The 17,307-nt window shown below is 46.1% G+C and overlaps 1 protein-coding gene and 2 non-coding genes across 5 annotated transcripts; all 3 read right to left on the bottom strand.

Moving 5' to 3' along the window:
- Positions 1 to 12,005: 12,005 nt before the first annotated feature.
- On the bottom strand, positions 12,006 to 12,078 carry TRNAF-GAA. Its single transcript has one exon. It is a non-coding gene; the product is annotated as a tRNA-Phe (tRNA).
- Positions 12,079 to 14,359: 2,281 nt separating this feature from the next.
- LOC110734233 lies at positions 14,360 to 17,206 on the bottom strand. Of its 3 annotated transcripts, none has more exons than XM_021914293.1 (3): positions 16,777 to 17,206; positions 16,256 to 16,330; positions 14,360 to 15,178 (listed from the first exon to the last, which is right to left on the bottom strand). In XM_021914293.1, the coding sequence occupies exons 1-3, from the start codon at positions 16,855 to 16,857 to the stop codon at positions 15,017 to 15,019; spliced, it is 318 nt and encodes a 105-aa protein (XP_021769985.1). In that variant the 5' UTR covers positions 16,858 to 17,206; the 3' UTR covers positions 14,360 to 15,016. The 3 variants fall into 3 exon arrangements, with proteins under 3 accessions (XP_021769985.1, XP_021769986.1, XP_021769984.1); XM_021914292.1 differs by having other exon boundaries at positions 14,750 to 15,178; positions 16,705 to 16,982; XM_021914294.1 differs by lacking the exon at positions 16,256 to 16,330 and having other exon boundaries at positions 16,705 to 17,204.
- Positions 14,549 to 14,621, bottom strand: TRNAF-GAA. Its single transcript has one exon. It is a non-coding gene; the product is annotated as a tRNA-Phe (tRNA).
- Positions 17,207 to 17,307: the final 101 nt, after the last annotated feature.

Below are 17,307 nucleotides of genomic sequence, written 5' to 3' on the forward strand. Positions count from 1 at the left end.
CTCGGAAGATCCTTTTATCTTGAGGGAACTTGGTCTCGGTCCGAACGACGCAGGAGCCGAGGGTTTCCTGCACAACAAATACACGTAAACTAGCCTCGGGGGGGACGCCGAGGAAGGCCCCTCCGATGCTTAAGTCAGTATATTAGAGAGAGAAAGCTGTGCAAGAGTTTAGTTGCTTGAGGCTTTTTTGTCTTACCAAGAATTGACCAAATTGTTGGCTTTTATACCTTGGCTAATGAAGGAGGCGGATTGGGCCCGGAAGTCAGTTGGGCTGGGCCAAGCTGATTGGGCCGTTGACTGACCTTGACATGGCTTTGAGGATGTTGATTTTTGACTTTAGCACATTTGGAGAGTTGAACCTTAACCTTGGGCTTTTAATTGGATCATTCAGTGACCAGGCCCAATTGGACTAAATTGGACCCAAACAACTTGCCCCCAGACCCGATTTGGAAGGATGACGGGTCGGGTTTGATTTAATCAGAAAAGGAGGGAAGTGAATGATTTGTTAATCCAAAAATGTGAATTTAAACCGTAATTAACCCATGATTAATGAGATAACAACAGTTAATGTGGATAATTGCGGAAGTTGGACGGGTAGTGGGCGATTTAACTGCAAGGTCGTGTGTTTAACGGTTACTTAGTGGGGTGCTTGAGAGAAATTGAAACGCAGACTCCTTGAATTCCCATTTCTGGAGATATAAATAGAGGCGCGTCTTCTCTCCCCACTCATTCATCAACACAAACCCAGAATTCTCAAGAACGCTCAAGAGCCCGCATCAAAACTTCGCAAATTCCCCGAGCATTAAGCTTAGAAGCTGAGACTTGTCACTACCAATTCGTAAATCGGCGACTTTTGCTTCAGATCAAGGTAAATTCCTTTGATTTTATTTCATTTTTCTTCGACTTTGCACTCTTTCCCCTTTTTCGACTTTTTCCTTCGAAATTCGTCAATGGTGAGGGGAGTTAGAGGTGGAGCCCGTGCTCCAAGAAGAGCAAGGCTAATCCCCGATCCCAGGGACAGGATTGGGACCTGGAATGGACGAAGGACAGAGTCTGACCCTGCTGAAGGGGTTAGGGCGACTCCCATTTCTTCGGCTCCTCCTCAGAGGGCTGAGGGGGTGAGCGCTTCAGGACGGGATGATGAAGTTCCCGCTGTCCTTTGGGATATCCTCCCAGGGTTTTCAGAGTGGGAGGATGCCGAAGTAGCTTCGGCCATGATAAAGAACCGCCCCTACCCATGGTGGGTGGAGAATGCTGATCAGTACCGGTTTGCCGAGCAAATTGAGTTGCATTACGGCATCCTTGAAGCCGATGGGTATTGGTGCCGAATGCCCACGGCCTCCGATAGAATCCACCGTCCACCCCCGGGGTATGTGGGGGTGTACACAAGACAACTCCAGTACGGGCTGAGGTTCCCTTTGGACGTATTCGTCCGAGACTTGCTGATCCATTACAACATTTCCCTGTGCCAGCTGACCCCCACCAGCATCCGAAGGGTAATGACGTACTTATGGGTCTGCAAATTCTTCAGGTACGTGCCGAACCTGCATTGCTTCAAAAGGCTCCATCGGCTAGTGCCAAACATTCAAAGTGGGCACGGATGCCATGGCTCTGGGTGGTATCGGATTGAGTCTCGGCCCCCGTTCCTAACCATGTGGCCGAACGACTCTTCAGACAAGGACTGGAGAGGTCAATGGATTTGGGTTAGGGCACCCACGGAGCCGAGCCACCCTTACGTTTTCAGCGCTCCCCGGTATCTTGCCGAGCCGGATCCTGATATGGGAAGTTTAGGTCCTCCCGAAGATAGCGGGCCAGACCCGAACCTTAATCAGCAGAACATCTTCGGCAAGCTGCCGAACCGGGGAGGCAGCGGCCGAATGCAGCATATCCCGGAGACTTGGCTCCCCGATACGCACTATGTTTTCCAAGAGAATATGCTGGCAGCTGTCGGCCTCAGCCGAAAGTTTAGGGATGGTAATCTTCTTCGGCTGGGGCCGAGGCCTTTTAATTATCTCTTTTCTTCTTTCATTTTGCTTTCTTGTGATGTGCCGAACTAACTGAATTGACTTCTCCCCTTTTCTTTTTCAGAACGGGACGAGACCAACGTCGGCATTGATTACGCTCGCCTTGGCGTCAACCGAGAACGAGTCGTAACTGATCGGGCTCCCCCTATCACTGAACCAAGGCGCCGAGAGGTTCACCTAGACTCTTCCCACTTCCAAATTGAGGCTGTTGCTCTGTATCAGAGGCAGAAGCCTTGGTGGAAGAAGAGAGATCCCTTGTTTCAGCTGCTGGAAGAAGAAGCTGAAGCTGCCCGTACAGCCGAAGAGGTTGCACGGGTTATTGAAGCTTGTGAAGGTGGAGAAGGGTCCTCCAGAGTTGCTGAAGAAGCTGCGGCTAGGGCAGCTGAAGAAGACGAGGCTTTGCTGAAGACCTCGGTGAGCCTTTAGACTTAACTTTGTCTTTCTTCTTTTTTTTTTTTACTCACATTCTTCCCCCTGCCTGCCCTTTACAGTCTGAAGAGAGCAGCAGACACAGGGAAGGGAAAGCCCCTGTTCGTCCCGAAGACCAAGTACAAGAAGAGTCTTCAGACTCGGGTATGGACGAGCAGCCGCTTCAGAAGAGGCGCCGAAGAATGGCCATCATCGGCCCGCATGACTTTCAGCGGAGGCCGATGACCATCGGCGTTGAAATAAGGGAACCCGAGGAAGGCAATGGATCGCCGAGGGTTCCCCGGCCACCGCCTCAATCACCCCCAAGGGCCTCTCCGCCACCCCCCGAGATGGAGGTGGATCAGAGAACTCCCAAACCTAAGGGAGAGGTTCTGGATGAAGCTCGAGAGAGTGCCGCCGAGGACAAGGATGGAGACGCCGTGATGCCCAGTGCTGAGGGTTTCACGGCGGACATTGCCAGAGAGGTTGGGGCCTTCGTCCTCACACCTGAAGAAGAAGAGGTCACAATAATTGACTCTTCTGAGAAGGAGGAGGACGTTGAGCCACCCAAAGCTAAAGAGGCTCCATCGTCATCCTTCCCTTCCTTCCAGACGCTGCAGTCTGGAGAAATGGGTTTCTCGGCCCCCCGAATTCCAGTCCCAGACCACATCTGGGACCTCATATGGGGTCAGAACCGAGAAGGTGCTGCAGCCTACTTCGGCGATTTTGCTGGCCTGTCCGAAGTAGATAGGGCAAGGATTTGGTCGCTGAAGGCCACTGCTGGGATGGGCGAATCCAGCAGATCAGTTCCTGACCCTGCCAGGTCCAACCAACTGCTGATGATGCAGGTAATTCTCCTTGCCTTGATTTCTTTCTGAACTCAACCTTTCAGCTATTATTTTTTACTTTTTTAACTTGTGCCCCTGTTTTCAGTTCGTGCACAATCAGACTCTCACTGTAGAGCTGATAGATTCCCTACAAGATAGGGTGGACGCTGCCGAGCACGATCAAAGGGTAGCCGAGGAAGAGCTAAAGCTTGCTAAGCTGAAGCAGGCAGCAGCTGAAGAGAAGCAGCAGAAGGCTGAGGAGTACGAGAAAAAGGCTGCTGAAGCCCTCCAGACCTTCTGCGACGCTATGGAGAAGGAAGTTTTTCCCCCACTGATGGAAGGGGAAAAATTCCTCCAAGAGCACCTGGGGGTGGACATCTCCAAGTTCAAGGCTGCTATCGAGAGCCGAATCCAAGAAGGAGCTGCTGCACAGGCTGAAGTGCAGCATCAGCTAGAATCTCTTGAAGCCAGCAGAATGGCTGCTGAAGAGATGCTCCAAGCTAGGGATGTCCAACTCTCAAGGGCTGCTGCTGCTGCTGAAGCTCAAAGAGCTAAGCTACAAGAGGCTGAGGATCAGCTCACTGCCAAGAAGGAAGAAATGGTCCAAGTTCAGGCCGAGGCTTCCCAGGTTCAGCAAGAGTTTACCGAGCTGAAAGGCTCCTCCTCCAAGCTCGTCGATGAGCTGAAGAGATCCGAGGAAGACTTGGAGGAGACGAAGAAGAAGTTGGCCGATGCTGAGGCTCTACTCAAAGTCCGTATCTATACCCAAGAAGAGTATGAAATGGGTTTTAGAAACGGGTTCAGAGTGTGCCGAAGGGTCTGCCTTCATGCTGAGCCGAAGCTGGACTGGTCCAAATGTGCTGAATGGGTCCAAGATCCCGAAGACCCTCACATGAAGTATGCCACTCCAATCGAAGCTGAAATCCTTAAGGCTGAGGAAGCCGAGGAAGAAGCTGAGAGGATGGAGTTGGAGGCTGAGCAGAGGGAAAGGGAGGCTCGGCAAAGTGCAAAGCCTGCTTCTTCTGCTGCTGGAGCTGAGACCACCATTGGGCCCAATGAAGCTGATCAGTCTGATCCTCAGGCTGAAGCATAGGAACTCGGGCAGTCGTCTTCAGAATCTTGCGGTTCATCGTGCGCTCAACTTTAGACTTGCCGCTTTCTGAATTTTTGCCTTTTGTTTTTTTTTTGCTTCAGCTTGCCTTATCGTACAACAGCTTATTATATTTTTATTTTGCCTGTACGTATTTCGGCAGCTGTTACTTTCCGCTTGTGGGCGGCTGCCGACTATTTTTGTAACTCAACATTTTTATTTCAAAGAAGTTCACTTTCTCAGCTTTCTTGTGTATTTTTTTTCTCTTCGCTTTACCAGTCTTCGCACTTTACTGCTTTCTTTGAATGATCTTTCAAATATTTGCTAAGTGCAGAACTTCGGCTAGCGAGAATCATTTCTGCTGAGACTTCTTTTTGCCGCTTGTACTCGGATGTTTTCAACTTGTGAAAAAACTGACATAAGTATCAAACTTCGGCTGAGCTGAAGGGTATTAGATCAGTTGTGCCATTTCTCTATTTCCCTCTGCCCCCCCAGAAATCTGAAGATGAGGTCTTCTGAATTCTGGAATGGCTGATAATTTTTCTCGGCTAAGCCGAGGATCTTTGAACACTTTGCTTTATTTTCTACATCTGTTTTTAAAGTACTGATTTCCCACCTGAGAGTTTTCACTCTAGAGATGGTACTCTTGTGACACTTTCTTCAATTCATCCAAGGGAACAACTATCCGAAACACCATGCCGGGGCAGCAGTTTATCTGAAGTACGAGGCATCATCATGCAATACTTCAGAGTTGCAACTACCACCCGGAACTGATTCATCCGAAGTACAAGGCATCACTATGCAATACTTCGGGGCTTTATCAGTTCCTATTTTTTAGGCTATGTTTCGGATAAGTCTATGGCCTTTTTGCCCAAAGGAACAGATTCTCCGAAGTACAAGGCATCACTATGCAATACTTCGGGCTTGTATCTTTTTTTGGCAGGTTTTACGGCTTGCCGAGGTACAAGGCATCATTATGCAATACCCCGGACAGCGCCGAATGAAACCTTGAATTTTTGAAAAACCGTAGAAAGCATAAAGACTTAAAGAATACACGCAATCTGAATGAATACTGGCTCGATGGCCTTTTTATAAACAAAATCAGTGTACTTACATAGATTGTACTATCCGAAGGATTTACACATAGTATTTTTTGAGCACATCGGCATTCCAATGGTTTTTCAGCTCGGTGCCATCCATTTGTTTGAGTCTGAAGGTACCGGGCTGAAGCTCTTGATAAATTTCATAAGGTCCCTCCCAAGATGCTGAGAGTTTGCCATGAATGCGACTTTTTTGAACAGCTGCAGCATTCCTCAAAACTAAATCCCCAACTCTGAGAGGTCGTTGATAGACTCTTCGGTTGTAGGACTTGCTCATTCTGAGCTTGTGTGCAGCCATCCTTTCTCGGGCTAGATCTCTAATCTCGTCAAGGAAGTCGAGGGACTCTTTCATGAGCTGCTCATTTTCCTCGGCTGAGAAGAGATTCACTCGTAGGCTTTCTGAGCCCACTTCCACTGGAAGCACTGCTTCGGATCCATACACCAGCTGAAATGGTGAATGCCCCGTTGCCTCCTTCTCGGTTGTCCGGAGTGACCAGAGGGTTCCCGGAAGTTCCTCTACCCACTTGGACTTTTGATCCTCTACTCTTTTTCTGAGAGCGTTAAGGATCTGTTTATTTGCGGCTTCGGCTTGGCCATTACTCTGAGGGTGGCAAACCGCGGAGTAAGCCAATTTTATCCCGAATTGATCAGTGTATCGGCGCAAGGGCAGGTTGTCAAACTGTCTGCCGTGGTCGAGCACAAAAACTTTTGGGATGCCGAACCGAGTTATTATGTTCTGCCAGATGAACTGTCTGACAGTTTGCTCAGATATGCTTGAAGCAGCTTCCGCTTCAATCCATTTGCTGAAATAGTCGATTCCGACTATCAGCCACTTTCTTTTGTATGGGGCCTCGGGAAAGGGTCCCAGAATATCCAACCCCCATTGTGCAAATGGAAGAGGATTAAGAATTGGCTGGAGATCTAGGCATGGCCGATGGATTACCGGTGCAAATTTTTGGCATTTCTCGCATTTTCTGACCATGTTCTTTGCATCCGAGATCATTGTAGGCCAAAAATACCCTGCCCTGAGAGCTTTGTGGGCTAAGGTTCTCCCTCCTATGTGGTTTCCGCAGATGCCGAGGTGAATCTCTCGGAGAATATAGTCGGCATCCGTTGGACCCACGCATTTCAATAATGGAGCGGAGAAGGATTTTCTGAGGAGTTGGCCGCCGAAGACGAGGAATCGTGAACTGATCCGCTTTATCTTGGAGGCCGAATTCCTATCCTCGGGGAGCTCGTCCCTGAGTTTATAAGCCAGGATGTCATCCATCCAGCTCGGCTCGAGTGCAGCGCAGCAGATTGATATTGCTTCGGCTACACTCTTTTCTCGGCGCACCTCCACATAGACAGAACGGCTTAACTCAGTCAGAGTTGAGCTTGCAAGTTTGGAGAGTGCGTCCGCTTGAGCATTTTGACCCCTTGGGATCAGCTCTACTTCGAAAGATCTCAGCTTCGCAATTGTCGATTTGATCCTTGTGAGGTAAGCTGCCATTGAAGGCTCTTTAGCCTCATACTCCCCCCGGATCTGATTGGCGACCAGCTGAGAATCTGTCTTGAGGTAGACATGCTCGGCTTCCAACGATATGCACAGGTCTAAGCCAGCAATGGCTGCTTCATATTCGGCCTCGTTGTTAGAGGCTTTGAATGAAAATTTTAGTGCATACTCGAAGGTTTTGCCTTCGGGAGAGGTGATGACGACCCCTGCCCCCGAACCGTTCACGGTGGAGGACCCATCCGTGAAGACGGTCCAGATTTTCCTCCTTGCATCCAGAGTCTCCTGATAGGAGCACTCGGCCAAGAAGTCTGCCAAGGCTTGCGCCTTGATGGCTGTTCTCGGCTGATAACCGATACTGAACTCGGTGAGCTCGAAAGCCCACTTTGCTAGTCTACCGGATTTTTCAACCTTGCCGAGGACTTTCTCTAACGGCTGATCAGTTAGAACCGCTATTTGATGAGAATCAAAATAGGGTCGCAACTTCCGAGCAGCCACCACCACTGCATAAGCCACTTTTTCTAACAATGGGTAGCGCGTCTCGGCATCCGTCAGGGTGTGGCTGACGAAATAGATCGGCTGTTGAACTTTTTCTTCTTCCCTTAGCAGCACCGCGCTTACCGTGGCTGGACTGACCGCCACGTATAAGTATAGGATGTCTCCTACGACTGGCCTTGCCAGTGTTGGGAGTTGAGCCAGGTGTTCACGGAGCTGCTGAAAGGCTGACTTTTGTTCGTCTCCCCATTCAATGCCTTTTGAATTTTGGAGCTTCAGCGCCTTGAAGAAAGGGAGCCCTTTGTCTGAGGCTCGTGAGATGAACCTGGACAAGGCAGCCATTCTCCCGGCTAGACGCTGAATATCCCTTTTTGTCTTCGGCTCGGGGAGGTCTAAAGCAGCTTGTACTTTGGCGGGGTTTGCATCAATCCCCCTCTTGCTGACCATGAAGCCGAGGAACTTGCCTGACTTCACGCCGAAGACACATTTCTTCGGATTCAGCTTCATTTTGTATCTTCTGAGGGTGGCGAAGGTTTCGGCTAGGTCCGTGACATGATCTTTTTCTTTTATGCTTTTGACGATTGAGTCGTCAACATAAACCTCCATGTTTCGGCCTTTTTGCTCGGCGAAAACCTGATCAACCAACCTCTGATATGTTGCCCCCGCATTTTTCAATCCGAAGGGCATCATTCTGTAATTGTACAACCCGGAACTTGTTATGAACGCTGTTTTAGCTCGGTCCTCGGGGTGCATGAAGATCTGATGGTATCCCGAGAATGCGTCCATGAAACTGAGCAGAGCATGCCCGCTTGTCGAGTCGACCAGTTGGTCGATCCTCGGCAGCGGATAGGAGTCCTTGGGACATGCCCTATTCAGGTCCGTGAAGTCAACGCACATCCTCCAGTTACCATTTGCCTTCTGAACCATTACAACATTGGCCAGCCACTCCGGATACTGACAGGGTTCAATGAACCCAGCATCTAGGAGCTTATCGACCTCAGCTGCGATGTTCTGGTTCTTTTCGGCGGAGTAGTTCCGCTTTTTCTGCTTAATGGGTCGACTGGAGGGGTCGACATTAAGCCTATGGGAGACGAAGTCCGGATCAATCCCGGGCATTTCTGCGGCTGAGAAGGCGAACACGTCTCCACTGGCCCGTAGGAGTTGGACGAGTGCCGCACGGGTGTTTGGCTCCAGTGACGACCCGATGCTAACACATCTGTTCGGATCTCCTACGGTCAGTTCTATTGACTCGGTCAGGTCATCCGTCTCCATGCTCTTAGAGTTGGATTCCTCGAATTCCGGCCTGCTATCAATATTAGCAGACTTTCCTGACCGCGGCTGGCCATCAGAGTCGTTCGGCTCTGAGGCGGAGTCAGCCTTTTGGCCCCCATCAGATTTCTCGTTGTCTGGGGCTTCATTAGCCGAAACGTCTGAGCCTCTCGGCTTTTTGGCGTTTCGGTCCCGGTGCTTTTCCTCCCCATCGCCACGATCGCCTCGGCGAGACGTGGATGGCTTGAGGTGATTGCATCGGCGGGCTTCTTTTTGACTGCCCTTTATTTTCTCGGAGCGTCCCTCGTCTGAAACGTATATCATGATTTGATGATACGTGGAGACGACTCCTTGAATGCCGTGAATGAGGGGTCTCCCCATGATCACGTTGTATGCAGATGGAGCATCTACGACCAAAAATTCGGCCATGATATTCCTAGCTGCTCGGCCTTCGCCGATGGTGACAGGAAGTGTAATCTTCCCGTCAGGATACGAGGAAGAGCCGTTGAATCCAGACACCGGGTAGGGTGCGGGGGCCAGGTGCTCGGCTCCCATCCTCAGCTGGTCGAACGCTCCTCGGAAGAGGATGTTCGCCCCGCTACCGCCGTCGACGAGGGTCCGCCAGACGTTGCGGTTGGCGATGCCCAGAATGATTACTAGTGGGTCATCGTGGGGGTATACCACCCCCTCACAGTCTTCGGCTGTGAACAGGATGTTCGGCGCCGGTGACTGGGACTGCCGAAGCTCAGCCTGATGAATCTGATGGGTTAAACCCCTCAGTTGGCGTTTGGCTGTGCCTCGCGAGATTCCCCCGGAAATAACTAGGATGTCGAGGGACTCCTTGCCCTGAGGTCCCTTATCCTTCTTCCGAGCGAAGTTGAGGTCCTGCCGAGAATCTTTTTCAGCTTTTTTCTCCTCGCGCCTGTCCGCGAGGTATTGGCTCAGGTACCCCTTGCGGACCAGATCCTCAATCTGGTCCTTCAGCTGGACGCAGTCCTCGGTGCGATGTCCGGGTGAGTCATGGAACTCGCACCACTGGTCCTTTCCCCTCGTCTGATGCCAGGGAGGCAACGGACGAGGTTTTTTGAATCTCCCCTCGTCCTTCGTCGTGCTGAAAATCTTAGCACGGGGAAGGGAGAGTGGAGTGTATGAATCGTACCTTCCCGTGTAGGGAAAGTGTCTTTCCTTCTTCGGCTCGGCAGCAGAGGACGGTTCTGAGGCCTTAGCCTTCCCTTTCCTCTGCGCCGAGACTTCGGGCTGCTGCCCTTTCGGCTTCTCAATTCTCGGACGAGACTGAGACCTGGATCTGTTCCACTCCTCGGCTCGGATGAACCTATCCGATGCTTCCAAGGCTTCCTCCAGGGTCTGCGGGGGATGCATGACCATGAAGTCCAGGAACTTTCCAGCTTGGAGGCCGTTCCGTAGCGCGAACACGGCCAGGCCTTGATCCAGGCTTGTGATTCCGGATGACTCGTTGCTGAAGCGAGTCAGATAGTCGCGGAGGCTCTCGTCCTCCGCCTGCTGCAGACTCATTAGCTCTGCAGTGGTCTTCTCTCGGCGGTTGGCCGTAGAGAATTTGCTCTTGAACTTGTTGGAGAGGTCGTTCCAACCGGTTATGGAGCCTTCCTTGAGCCCTTTGGTGATCCAGGATTGGGCAACACCTTTGAGGGTCGTAGGAAAGTATTTACACCAGGTAGCCTCAGACCTCGGGTTCAGATACATGTGCCCCTCGTAAGAGGCAATGTGATCCTTAGGATCTGAGGTACCATCGTAAGTAATATGTGCCGGGATTTTGACCGTTGGCACATGCTCTTCCAGAATCCACTTCTGGAAGGGCGAGTTCGATGGAACCATGACCGCCTTCCCCTTGTACCCGGCCTCAGGGACCTCGCTCCCTCCTCTCTCAGAGGTGGAAGTGGTTTTCGTCCCCGGCTGAGACAAGGTTGGGTGGGGTCCGGTATCCTCTGGGAAGGTGAGGCGGCTATGCACACTCACCTCCCTCGAACCCAAGCGTTCGTGAACGCTTTGGCGGGCGAATTCCGGGTCCTTGGAGGGCCCCATGGAATTCTGAGCTTCAGAGTGGTCAGAGGGTTGAGGGTTCCTCCTCCTCTCCTTACTGGAGTTTCGGGTGTCCCCTCGCTACCTCTGGCCGAGCTGTCTATGTGGTGGAACTTGTCCACCATCATCCTGACCGATCCTCCTTTTCAGGTTTCTCGGCTGGTGATCATCAGGCATCTGGATTGGAGCCCCTTGAGCTTTAAGGAACTCCATGCAGATGGCCACTGCTCTGGCCACTTCCTCGGTGGAGGGTCCGGAGGGAGGAGTCTCCCGCGGATGTGACCTGGATTGCACGCTATGGCGCGGCGGGGAGTTCCTCGCACCTGAGCCACTCGGTCTCGGGGATGGCCCCGGCTGCCGAGTGTGGTGCGAGGTGTTCTCCTCCTGGAGGCTAGGACCTCTTGAGGCTTCCCTTTCCGGAGAAATGGGGGCCTCCGATTCGGAAGAGGCTTGCTCCGGGGAGGGATAAACCGGCTGGCGTTCCCTCACCGTAATCCGGCCTCCTCCCTTCTTAGCCTTCTTGGAACTCTTTCCACTCTTAGTCATGGCGACTGCCGGAGTGTTTGATGACTGACGCGAAATTTAGTAGCGTTCCCCACAGACGGCGCCAAATTGTTTCGGATGAAAACAATCGAATCTCGGAAGATCCTTTTATCTTGAGGGAACTTGGTCTCGGTCCGAACGACGCAGGAGCCGAGGGTTTCCTGCACAACAAATACACGTAAACTAGCCTCGGGGGGGACGCCGAGGAAGGCCCCTCCGATGCTTAAGTCAGTATATTAGAGAGAGAAAGCTGTGCAAGAGTTTAGTTGCTTGAGGCTTTTTTGTCTTACCAAGAATTGACCAAATTGTTGGCTTTTATACCTTGGCTAATGAAGGAGGCGGATTGGGCCCGGAAGTCAGTTGGGCTGGGCCAAGCTGATTGGGCCGTTGACTGACCTTGACATGGCTTTGAGGATGTTGATTTTTGACTTTAGCACATTTGGAGAGTTGAACCTTAACCTTGGGCTTTTAATTGGATCATTCAGTGACCAGGCCCAATTGGACTAAATTGGACCCAAACATGTAGTAATTAATACAAAGGTCCTTCAACATTCCTGAATACAGAATGAGCAAACCTCCAAAAACCAGCAAAATCCAAATAATGCTGACAACCAGACATTGGAATCTCATACAAAAGTAGTAGACCAATAATTAAACCTAACAACCAGAGATTGGATTAGAATTAAAAGGTAGATAGAATGCGGTGAGCGTGGATCGAACACGCGACCTTCAGATCTTCAGTCTGACGCTCTCCCAACTGAGCTATCCCCGCAACCTATGATTAAGATAGGTTAGAAAAATTGACATCAAACAATCTTTTCAGAAAGCTTCATAGGTTACAAACAACCTAGTAATTGTATAATCAGAGAATCTTCAATCCTTTTTCTAATAATACGAAGGTTCTTTTGTTTTTCTGAATACAGGGTGAAGAAAACTACAAGAACCTAGCACAAGCAGATAACCAAATAATTCTGACAGCCACACACCAGAATATCAAAAAAGTAGTAAACCAATGATTAGATTTATAAAATAGAGATTAATTTGTTTAAGGTGACTTATCAAAGTAATTGCAGAAGAGACAATCAAAAGAAGGGACGCCCCACAAGGCTGAGGCAATCATTCTGATAATGAAGGACACAAAATTTAGGCCATCATTCATAATAAATGCATTATACACACTTTCTGCATTAGAAAATTTTGCATACTTTATTATTAACTTGCTGTTGTCACCATTTTAATGGTCTTATGATTAGTAAACTCAATGATGGAATCAGACTATTAATGGACTACCACCAATGAATCCAACAAAACTTGTGGAATGCTTTAGCCTTTAAGAGAGTTATCACTTTCAACTTTCAAGCTTGTCCTTGATCTGCATTATTTTGGTTTGGTATAATTGATTCCCTTCTTACCTGCTATGATTGTCCTCGCCGTATGCCGCTAAAAGTAGAATATACAAAAATACTCGATTATGAAGTGTATTTCCATTTATCCTAAACATAATTCAAGGAGAATCTAGAGCAGAAACAGACCATGTGTAACCACTAATAAACCATGAAGAAAGACGGTAAGTCCAAACTAGGTTCCATCTTAACCCATCTTTCTTATACATGAAATTGCATTATGTATTAGTTTTTGTTTCAAACTGATCCATAACTGAACTTATTGTTATCTTATTAACTTTATTAATCTTAATCTGCATTAAAGTTTTCCTTAAACAATACATTTTTAAGGTGAAAAAGATGACTCAAGTATGATGTATACAACCTTTTGCTGCAAGTAGGAGCAAAACAAGGTAAATTAAAGGATGGATTTTGAGTATCAACATTACCTCTCTACGTAAATGCCTTTCCTTGTGGCCTCACATTTCATTTTTCAGTTGAGAGTTACCATACAGTAATCTTTCTGGTGACTTTGCTCTTGGACTATTTGAACCCATATCATTGAGAATATAATGAAAAAAGAAAACTAAACTTAGGTTGGACAATTACTGACATGATTAAACTTCACTATCATATCATCTGCTAAGATCCAAACTTTGGCATCAAATATTTTCATAATTTAGCTTCCCCTTCTACTCCTAGGCAGATATTTTGTCTTATACAGTGAATTAGCAGCTTACGTACACTCTAGCCTGCATTTCATAGGCAGAGAGCTTATTCCAGAAATTAAATTTAGTAATGATCAATACTAAAATGAGTAAAATCATGTCTATGGAATAATGTTTACTCCCAACCAAACATCGTTAATCTCCGGCTGCTTTCTTCCACAGGCTCTAGTCCATCATCAATATTCTATGAACACTAATATCTGCAAGTTCTGGGGGTTACCTACTTAAAGGCCATGTGCAGTGGATCTGAAATCAACATCCTCTACATTGTTCAAGACCCAAGTTCAGATTTTCTGACAAGAAGTTTGGATTTCCCCCCTCATCCAGTAATAATTGTCACAGTTTCCAGTTTTAAGTGTTCAGATACTTTGTCACTCATCAGTCATCACATTTACTAGTCTGGAGTACTTGGAAAATTTGACACATTTGTGATAAATTAGTAATATATCATGCTTGGATTTCATATGATAATTTCATTTGGAATGAGGGAGAGAAGGGTGCAATAAACACAAAGTACATGTTAGCAAAATCATGTTTAATATATAAAAACCAAATACTTAAAGTTGATGGATTGAGACTATACAACAATTACTATGGACGGAAAGAGTATAATATACTTTGTGCAAGAAAATATATTCGATTAAATCAGTTGTAGATGACTCACCCAGAAAGCTAATTTCATTCCTTAGAGAAACGGATCTTTTGAGCAAAAGGCTTTTAGGTTAGTTTTGATGCACAAAGGGTGATTGGAAGCTCAATATTGTTCAATGCTAAGCATATAGTGCGCCATGGGACACCTCCTCATCAATCAAGTCCCTTGTCCTGTGGCATAATGTGGATTAGTTACTGAACTGGCTGCATTATGTAATAGACACTCATTTGCATGAAGAAAAGTTAATGGGTTGAGTGTCAAATTGATTAATTTCATCCTCAAACATCCTTCTTTTTTTTTTTGTTTTATAGCATGTGTATATAGCATGGTTGGGTGTTTCAAATTTTAAAATAGGAATCATAGTGCAATTCTACTATATGGACTGATGAGTGTGATAGCCAGAGTCAGGCCAATAGTAGTATAAATATAGTAGTTTAGCAAGGAGTTATATTAGTGGGGATTAGAAAAAGAAAAAGAGAGTGCGGTGAGCGTGGATCGAACACGCGACCTTCAGATCTTCAGTCTGACGCTCTCCCAACTGAGCTATCCCCGCATGTTGTAATTTAAGTCTGCCAGAAACAAACACAACTGTCAACAGAACTTCTAAAGTTGCAAATATTTTCTAGGTGGTGCTTAAGAGCAAAAATGAGGAAAATACTTGGTCAACAAAAACATTCATAGTTTCTACTTGAAAAAAGGTGTCGTATAAGCTGTCCCGAAATACAAATAGCAAGAAGTTTTACAGAATGGAGTGATCTTGAACGTTTCAGGGAAGAGTTAAAATAAATAGTACCAAGTACTAGTTCAAAGTTTCTCCATACAGAAATGAATGATAAGCAGAGATGATCTGATGTTCAGAGGCAGAAATTCATATTCATATAACTTTAATCTAATAAACAGAAGGTTCTGATAGCAATGAGTTGTAGGATGCCCTCTCTGCAGAACCTCTCAATCAAGCAAACTGCACGTGAACTTGCCATTTGAGAATGTGATCTTTTCTGCCCTTGTGACAGCATCAAGAGGAAGAGGAGCAAAACTACGTGATGGCCCGTAGAAATGTGGGAACCAATGGGTTCCCTCCACAAGCTCATATATCAATCCATCCCCAAGCTGCAAAAAGATGTTGAGACTTAAGATTGCTGCAGTAAGGGAACTGATACAGAAAACAAAAAGGGTATACAGCCAATCATCGTATTGGTATATGATTATTACATTTCAGCAAAAGCATGGAACTGTTAAGTTCACCAACACATTCATCAATCATCATATCCTATCTGTTGATGATAATTTTGTTCACTGTCAAAAGATAGAAGGTCCAAGATTTCGAATACTTGAAATAATTCAAGAAATCTCACTGACAAATTTATCTTTCATTTCTATACAATGATGGAATGAATAGTGATGCACCCCAGATCAAACCTCATTTCCTAAACAAGGGAGCAAAGGAAAGAAAAGTAACGAAAGCAAGACCAATGAGATTAAATTCCATATTCCATAATAATATATAATGGGCAAATTTTAACTATGAACTACAACAAATTGAATCAAAAGTTTTAATTTGCATTCACTATAGCACACCACATTGCTGCACACCAGTCATTTGGATTAAGGGTTTCATAAACACAACTTTCATGTATTGTATATGTACAGCTGAATGAGCTTCCTCATAAATGTATATTTAAGGCTGTGTATATAAACCCCTCCCCCATCCTCACCCCAGAAGAGCCTCTTTATAGACATAGAGGTAACGGTGTATCATATACTACTACGACTGGTATGATAAGTAATCACTGTTCAACTTATCAATAGCCATATATAGAAAGCATTAAAGCAGTGAAGACTATGCTTTTACCATCATAAAGATTAGATCAACCCATGTACTCAGCCAATAGACTAATGGAACAAGCATCTCCAAGAAAGCTGGGAAACAAGATCAAGTTTAACGGAGTTTGGACATTCGACAAGAATTCTAAATCATCAATTGTAGGTTGTGCTCTCCAAGTATTAAAAATGCATCACCTAAAAGCCTATCCTACTTAGAGTACAAGAATCCTGGAAAGTGGAAATATGTACATAACTTGATAGCTTATTATGAACAGAATTTGGGAGTTGGGAGTAATGAATACAACTAACTGCAGAATTGGATGAACACTGTCAACTCAAAGTAAGAAAGAGAATTGAAAGCACCTTGTCTGAATCAACTTGAAGCAGGTATAACTCCTGATCAGTGTCCGTAAAAAATCTTAGCAAGGTTGGTTGTACCTGATAACACATGTCCCAATTGCTTCATTTTTATCTTATCGCGAATATAAAGCTACAGTATATCTTAAGCAATCATACAAAACATTCAATCTTCAAAAAATTAGAGCTTTGGCCATAATTCAGTTCTATTTAGCCATAAATAATGAGAATGATTAAGCCATCTACTATATTAAACTGCTAATTAATTCAATTAAACAAGAAAAAAAATTAAAACTGGATTAACCTTACAAAAAAATGATTTTTTCCAAGCCCAAATTGTGAATTTGATCCCATAATTTAATGGGGCAGTAATTTATTTGTTCAAGAAGCAAAGATTATCGAAATAATTAACAAAAACCTGGAAAATAAAAAGGGGGTTTTGAAAAAGAAAGAACCTGAGAAAGAGTGCTGAGATGAAAGCAAGCAGTAGATTTATCAAGATCGGCACCAAAAGTGTGAGCATTAACCTGGAAATCATCCCATTCTTTGGCGGTGCTTATCCTGTAAACGTACTTCTCCTCTTGCTCTCCATCCTTCTCCCGAGCCATTTGCAATACCACAACACTCAACAGGACCAAATCAAAAATGATCACCACCACGTTCAATCTTCGTTTTTTTCCCCCCTAGTTTTTGGGCCTTTGGGGAGAGCTAACTTTATTCTTTTATTTTTTTTTCCTTAAAAAAATATTAGGATAAAGAAAAAGTAAATAGAGTTGTTAAAAACTAATCCGACTTCAATGCTGAAAAAAGAAAAAAAAAGTTAACTCCAATCATGCATGGAATATCAAATTAATTTGACTAGAAAAGGGTTAGAAGACAACTAGTCAAAATTGACTCGTCCTTTATTTAAAATTAAAAATAAAAAATGGCTCGTTTTAAGATGAAATCACACCTACACCTGTTTATATTTTTTATACAAATCACTCCTACACTTGTATTGACATGAGGATAAGCAATCAATGACACAGTTGACTAAATTCATTAGACTAACCATGACA

This window comes from Chenopodium quinoa, unplaced genomic scaffold (assembly GCF_001683475.1).
Source record: "Chenopodium quinoa cultivar QQ74 unplaced genomic scaffold, ASM168347v1, whole genome shotgun sequence".
NCBI lineage: Eukaryota > Viridiplantae > Streptophyta > Magnoliopsida > Caryophyllales > Amaranthaceae > Chenopodium > Chenopodium quinoa.